The following is a 7784-nucleotide window of genomic DNA, read 5'->3' on the forward strand; positions in this document are numbered from 1 at the left end:
GTTAAAAAAAAAAGATTCAACACCAAATTATATATTCTGAGTCTCATAAAAATATGTAATTAATGATTAAATTTTTTAAAGTTCATGTTTAGTCACAGAAATGTACATGATGAAAATTACAGTGGCTTAAACATAAATTAGAATTTTAAATAAAGGCATAATATTGTATACCTGAAACTAATGTAACACTATATGTTAGCTACCATGGAATTAAAAAAAAAAAGAAGGCTTCATTTAACTTCATAAGTTCCCTCAAGACGCATCACAGTTATATTTGTTTATAGGAAACTGAACAGTGTTGCATGCAGTGGAACAGTTTGGCATGAACCATAGTTTGGTCAAAGCCTCAGAGATAAACGGTTGTGACAATGTTCTCCTTGGCATAAGTTCATATATCTTTGATTGCTAGCTCAAAGGCAATGATCATTAGATAGTTGATCAACATTGCCACAGTACCCTTGGGAGACACTGTGACACCCCACAAAGAGCAAAAAGATAACTACTTATCAATCACTTATCAGTCAGAATCTCCTGATACCTTCTATTTCCGCATCCCTAGGACTTGATGACTGCTCTACTCAGTGGCTTAAATGGGCACATCTGTTAAATAGCAGGACAGCACTGTAATGCATTAATCAAAGTGTTCTTCAAAAATTTTGTTCAAAAAACCTAGGGGGATCCCTGGGTAGTTCAGCGGTTTACCTAATAAACCCTCTCCATGGGTTAGTCTACCAGAAGTTTTCTATCTTCTAGAAGTGGGTTATCGCAGCAGAAAAAGGATATCTCAGACCCTAGGAAAACATGTTTCACAAGCAAAATTGCAAAAACTTAGGAAAATACAAAATCTGGAAGAGCCAAGTTTTGTCTGCATCCCTAGCCTAGGCAGAGTGCAGGAAGGAGAATAATGTAATATAAAAGAAGTAAAGCAAGGTGGTTAAGATTTTTCACGGTCTTTGAGAAAACTAAGACATGTTTCCCATGTAGAACTGGGTTTCAAAGAGACAATCTCTCTGTCCATTGTCTGTATAGTACTGCTGACTAATAGTCTCAGAAGATCCACCCATTGCCTCGTTATACTCCATATGTGGCAAAAGCAGGCATGACAAAATGGCTATGAGGCCTCGAGACAGTCACATGCAACCTTCAGGCCCCAAATGCAATAGAGGAGCACCCAATGCCTTCCTATCTCCTAAGAAGGTCTCCCAAACACAGGAACTGAGGAGAAAATCAGCAGAGGTCCTGGAGTCAGGACTATGGAAGAACTGATGGATCAGTTGGAAACATGGAATCAAGTATGAAAGGAGAGACCAGAGGGAAAGAGGACCGCTATGAAACAGCCCTCTCATTCCTCTCAAAGCCAAGGCACCAAAAAGGTCAGAGCAGCCAGATAATAGTGTTGCAGGTCATGATAAAGACTGCCTTTGTCTCTGCATCAGCTGGAATGCCACTCGGGGGTTGGAGGATATGTTTCTGCATGTCTGCAGAGCAGAGTAATGGGGGAGATTTCTTTTGAGTGCTCACAGGTACTTTTCTTTTCCCACAGACCTCTCCTCTTTGGAGAGTTTCCCAAGCAATATTTGACAAAGGAGTTTCATCTCTGACCATCTCAGCTGTTACCAGTGTTCACATCTTTGATATAGTCCCACCTACTATTTTCAATTTGCCCTCCACAGCCCTGGGCCCTGATCCTTGCCCTAAAATGGAGATAATATTCAGGTCAGAGAGATTTCTGCTTAAGGAAAGTTATGTGTTGGGACTTTTCCAGAATATAATCCTAGGCCTTTGTTCAGCTGAGGAGAGATGTTACAGATGGGTCTACACTAATATCATCCACTGACTGGCTTAACAAATCTTTTACATACATGGACATCTACTTCTCTTCTGAGAATTACGGACTCAAAAGCATGGGAGTAAAACCAGGGAATCCAGTATCTTAAAATTTTGCTACAAGGTTTTGTGATGACACAGGTGGTATAAGTAACACTAATCTAGTGAGGAGTGGGCAAATCATTTGAACAGAGGAGGAGATGAAAGTCCAGAAGCCACCTCAAGCTTTCAATTTAGAGTCAATACAGCTTCAGTCACAGTCTAGCAAGGCAGGGGCTCCCAAGAAACTCACTAGGGCAGATGCCAACATTTGGAGGGACATCATCCTCACCCAGGGAGACCAGGTTCCTATAGTTCTCCAACATTACATCCCTGTACAAGGCCCTCTGAGTAGGGTCCAGGCATTGCCACTCCTCCAGAGAAAATTCTATGGCCACATCCCTGAAGGTCAACAGGACCTGTAATTAAAAGTACATTTCACTAAGAGACCATGGGGAGACTTATCTTCACACAAATTATAGGAGAGATGTATAAGGACTGGACTGTAGTGACAAAACAGTGTAAGATAATTTTGAGCAAGTCATATATCTCTAATTTTTTGTTATTGTGCTTCTCAACCCGAGGACATAAATCCACATCACTGTACATTCCACAATTTTGTGAACAACAAAATATACAAATAAAAATTCACCACAAGGTGGACTATACAGAGGCGCTAGATAGTACATTTTACACACCAACTATTTCTCTGATGAGCTACACTATGAGCGGTGTCTTTACAACGTTCACAGTGACTTTTAGGAAAGTTTAAAATCTAAGAATGTGATGATGATTATAATGGCAGAGACAAAAAGGTTTTGAACATTTATGATGTGCTAAACATCACTCAGATGGGTATTATTTTGTGTAATAAAATTGGAGAGAGATCTGTGTCCACCTTATAGAGGAGGCAACTGTCACAGAGACTCTTAGAAACCCGCCTTGGGTCAGACAGCTAAGAAATGGCAGAGCCGGCACCTGAACCAGGTGTTCAGAATTTAGAATTGAACCTGAAGAATCACACAGTTAAGTAACAGATACAGCATTAAAAGTACATTGATAGAGGGTTTCCTAAGTGAGAAAACATGACATAAGTTCAAAGCTAAAAACATGGACCTGCAGAAAATGTCATTAGATACGCACACACATAGTACATTACTGTTCTTACCATGATTAATTCACCAATGAGTTAGTGTAGAAAAAAATTTAAAGCCATGAAAAATTCCCAAGAACAATTTTCTTTTTTTTCTTTAAAGGTTTTATTTATTTATGTGAAAGAGAGCACACACGCGAGAGTGCACACGTGCTTGAGCAGGAGTGGAGTGAGCAGACTACCTGCTGAGCAGGAAGCCCAACACGGGACTCAATCCCAGGATCCTGGGATCATGACCCAAGCCAAAGGTCAGTTGCTTACCTGAGCCACCCAGACGCCCCATAAGAACAATTTTCAAAGGTTAAAATGAATATAAAAGTTATTTATGAAAGAGTGCATCTTTTATACACACCGTAGGTTTCTGCTTGCATACATCCATGCACACATACACATTTTCAGTAAAAGTAGTCCTCTCAGATTTTTGGGATGAACTTTTTAAATCTATCATTTTATTGTTGTTCATATGTATTTCAGTATTTTTGGTAAAATGGACATTTGGAAATTGTATTTATTTTTAATTAAGTTGTTGTCAACATTATTCTGTAGGAGCCTAGTTTAAAAAAATACAAAAATGAAAATAGAAAACCTTGTGTTTTTCATTAAATATGTGTATGTAAATATAAATATTTTGTCCATTTAAATGTCCATTTACACATAAGCAAAGTAAGTTTATCCAATAAATCAATGCTTGAAGATTGTAAAATTTATTACTGTTTTACATTAATTTAATAGATAAAAATAGAAAAAAATTAGGAAAGCTTTAGCTCTTTTAAGAGATTACTGGATAAGGCAGCTCTGGTGGCGCAGCGGTTTAGTGCCACCTGCAGCCCGGGGTGTGATCCTGGGGACCTGTGACCAGGTCCCGCGTCGGGCTCCCTGTGTGGAGCCTGCTTCTCCCTCTGCCTGTGTCTCTGCCTCTCTCTCTCTCTCTCTCTCTCTCTGTCTCTCATGAATTAAAAAAAAAAAAGATTACTGGATAAAAATCATGCTGAAAAAAATTAGAGGTATTATTAAGTAAGAAGATTCCAGTAAATATCATGCATGATTGGCAGTAAACAACAGAAGTATTTCCACTAAAACTGAGGCTGACACAAGGGGTATTATGGCCATGGCTCCTTCCATTCACCACTGCACAAGATGCCTGGACACTGGGAACCATGTGGAATACATGTGTCGTCATTCAGAGAATGTTTTTAATGAGGATCGAAAAGAACAAGTTATCTCTATGTTTACTAGCATGAAAACAACTCCAATATATGTGTGCAGAATAAAATATCACAATATAACATTCACTGAAAACTTTTAACTAAAATCACCTAATGATAGGTAAATGCATTTTTATAAGACATACACCTAATCTTCCACAGAACAGGCAACAGTGATTACAAAACTGGTGAGTGGGGGATCCCTGGGTGGCTCAGCGGTTTGGCTCCTGCCTTTGGCCCAGGGCGTGATTCTGGAGTCCGAGGATCAAGTCCCGCATCCGGCTCCTGGCGTGGAGCCTGCTTCTCCCTCCTTCTGTGTCTCTGCCTCTCTCTCTCTATGTCTATCATAAATAAATAAATAAATCTTTAAAAAAACAAAACTGGTGAGTGATGAGTGAGGGCATGACAGAGAAGGAGATGTTTTACTTCTTAGTCCAAAATGTGTAATACTGTTCAGAGTTTAACCTTAAAACAAAGATATACATACAGCATGTGATGTTTAAAGTAAAAGAAGGGGGCAGCCCCGATGGCTCAGCGGTTTAGTGCGGCCTTCAGTCCAGGGCGTGATCCTGGAGACCCAGGATCAAATCTCATGTCAGGCTCCCTGCATGAAGCCTGCTCCTCCCTCTGCCTGCGTCTCTGCTCACCCCCACATGAATTAAAAAAAAAAAACAAAACAAATAAATAAAGCAAAAGAAGGAGCACCTGAAAAAAAAAAAAAAAAAAAAGAAGGAGCACCTGGGGGGCTCAGTGGGTTAAGCATCTGACTCTTGATTTCAGCTCTCAGGTCTTGATCTCAAGGCCACTGAGTTCAAGCCCCTACTGGGTTCCATGCTGAGTGTGGAGCCTACTTTAAAGCAAAAGAAATGTAGTATTTTAGTAACAATTGGTGGAAATGGAATTTGGTTCCAGCCACTATTATGCCAAAGACCTAGTTTTTTGCTTCAATATAATGGCTGAAACATTTTTACCTAAAATGTCTGCTACACAAAAGTCCCTGAATGAATGAGCATGGGGTGGTCATGCTGTGAGTGATGTTAAAGCATTTACTGTTAAAACAAATTATACAATGGGAACCCTGGGTGGCTCAGTGGTTGAGCATCTGCCTTCAGCTCAGGGCGAGATCCTGGGGTCCGGGATGGAGTCCTGCCTCAGGCTCCCTGCGAGGACCCTGGAACTCTGCCTATATTTCTGCCTCTCTGTGTCTCTCATGAATAAATAAATAAAATCTTTAAAAAATAACCAAATTATACAATAAAACATCCTTTATCATTGAAATGTTTCAGAACTTTCCATCCTAATCCAAATCGGTAACATTCTAGAGCTGGAAACATGCTGACTCACTTGTGTAGCTTCAAATGCCTCGCAAAATCAGGGACAACAGGTTACCCCTTCTCAGTCTTATTTTCCAGCTGTTCCTGCACATTCATGCACGTAAACATGAAGTTCTTTTTTTTTCCTTTCCTTTTCCAAATTTGTATTTAAATTCTAGTTAGTTCACATGTACTGTAATACTGTTATCAGGAGTAGAATTTAGTGATTTACGTATAACACCTAGTGCTCAACAGGACAAGTGCCCCCCTTAAAACCCATCACCCACCTCCTTTCCTCCCTCCACCAGCCCTGTTTGTTCTCTATCCTTAAGAGTCTCTTAAGGTTTGTTTCCCTCTCTCTGTTTTTTCTCCCCCCTTCCCATATGTTCAAGTCTCATTTCGTCAATTCCTCATATGAGGGAAACCATATGGTATTTCTTTTTTTGTTTTTAAGGATTTTATTTATTTATTCATGAGAGAGAGAGGAGAGAGAGAGAGAGACAGAGAAAGAAATGCAGAAGCAGGCTCCATGCAGGGAGCCCGACGTGGGACTCGATCCCCGGTCTCCAGGATCACGCCCTGGACTGAAGGCGGCGCGAGACCGCTGAGCCACCCGGGCTGCCCCCCCATATGGTATTTCTTTCTCTGCCTGACTTATTTTGCTTAAAATGTGCAGTTCTTCTAAATGCTGCTCTTCAAGGAAATGACAGTGCACTCATACGCAACGCCTAAAACAATCCCCTCTGCCAACCTTGGTCACACGCAAGACCCACTTGCGGTTTCTTATTCACACCCGAGTACGAAACCCTCCCCATAATGATCTCCCAGCAGAGCCTCTTCACAAGTTCCGAGTCTCTGGGTGGCGGTGAGATGGAATGTAAGTGGAGATGAAAGGCACTGAGGAAGATATGGGAAAGTCCGAGCAAACGTTATGGAGATCCCTTGAGAGTACACTACGAAGTCCAAAAAAAAAAGAAGCATTTCCGGAAAGAGAGAAGAAACAACCAAGACCGTGCATTCTACCTGGGAACGAGTCATTTCTGCCTCCTCTTCCTCTGGGCTTATTTCTCGGATAAGATCAGTCTTGACAATGGACCTTGAGTGCTGAAAACAGGCTGTTCAATGCCTCGAATGAACTATGCCTCTTTCCTGGGACACAACCACACACAGAGGGAGGATCTCAACACGTTAAGAAGACAGTCCTCTGCCGCTCGCTGCCCCCCGAGGGGCTCATGGACACAGAGACGAGCCATGAGTCGGTCTCCCCGCTTTTCTTCACGGCTTACTGCCCTGCTGGGAAGCCCATGCGTTCTGTAGCTGCAGTGGCCCTGACCCAACGCCGCACAGAACAGAGGCCCCCCACCTTCCTGGATCTTGGACGGAGCAATGGAAGCACAGGGAAGCATCCGAAGCGGCGGTCTCCACCAATCGAGGGGCTGTAAGCGGACGCGGACGCCGCGACCCGGGGCTGCCGGGACTCACGGTGGGCGGGAAGGCAAGGACTGCAGTAGTAACCTCCACAGAACCCCGGTGTGGAAGACTGGAGGCTGTGGGGCCGCGAAGCACGGGTCTGAAACAGAATATCCAAAATTCACTCGCTCGAGCGTTTCTCGCTCAACTCAATTCACTTCCGGGTCTGCAGGCAACTGCGCACGCGCGGGTGGAAGAGCGGTTATAGGGGCGGGGCTTGGGCGGGGCTGCGTCCGGCGAGAGGCGGGACGTGGAGAGCGGTTGGGACTGGGCAGGAAGTGCGCGATAGGGGCGGAGCCATTGTGGGGGCGGAGCCTCGAGTCGCCCCGCCCCGCCCCGCCCCTGGCAGTTTGTGGGTCCGTTGGACCTCTCCAACTGTGCTTGTTTCTCGGCTTTTGGATCGCCGTGGAGCAGAGCTGCTTCCTGCCTGTTAGAAGTTAATGTTTCTAAACTTAAGGTGAAAGAGTAGAGTTATGAGGGGCAGTTATATTAGAAGCTGAGAGATCTCAACAAGCTGAGGATGGCTAAATTGAAAAGCTCTTGGTGCGAGCAGTTGGAGATTAGAGTCTTGTAAGTGATGGAATGTGGAATGTGATGATGACTCCAGTGATCTGTCGGGGGCGGGGAGCCTCTCCGTGGACCTGCTTACAACAGTGGTTCAGGAAAGAAAGAATGAGACTCAGGGGGAATCCAGAGTCTTATAACCTAGCCTCAGAAATGACAGGCTGTTACTTCTGCCAGTTTCTGTTGGTGGCACAGCTTTTCCTCTGATTGCTG

General features: G+C 43.2%; 1 protein-coding gene across 1 annotated transcript; it reads right to left on the reverse strand.

Moving 5' to 3' along the window:
- Window positions 1-208: 208 nt before the first annotated feature.
- On the reverse strand, window positions 209-7195 carry LOC102156917 (zinc finger protein 677-like). The gene is made up of 2 exons (XM_038527997.1): window positions 6561-7195; window positions 209-2285 (listed from the first exon to the last, which is right to left on the reverse strand). Exons 1-2 carry the CDS (start codon window positions 6573-6575, stop codon window positions 2082-2084), a joined length of 219 nt encoding a protein of 72 aa, XP_038383925.1. The 5' UTR covers window positions 6576-7195; the 3' UTR covers window positions 209-2081.
- Between the last annotated feature and the right edge of the window lie 589 nt (window positions 7196-7784).

The sequence above is a fragment of the Canis lupus genome, chromosome 1 (assembly GCF_011100685.1).
Source record: "Canis lupus familiaris isolate Mischka breed German Shepherd chromosome 1, alternate assembly UU_Cfam_GSD_1.0, whole genome shotgun sequence".
Classification (NCBI taxonomy): Eukaryota; Metazoa; Chordata; class Mammalia; order Carnivora; family Canidae; genus Canis; species Canis lupus.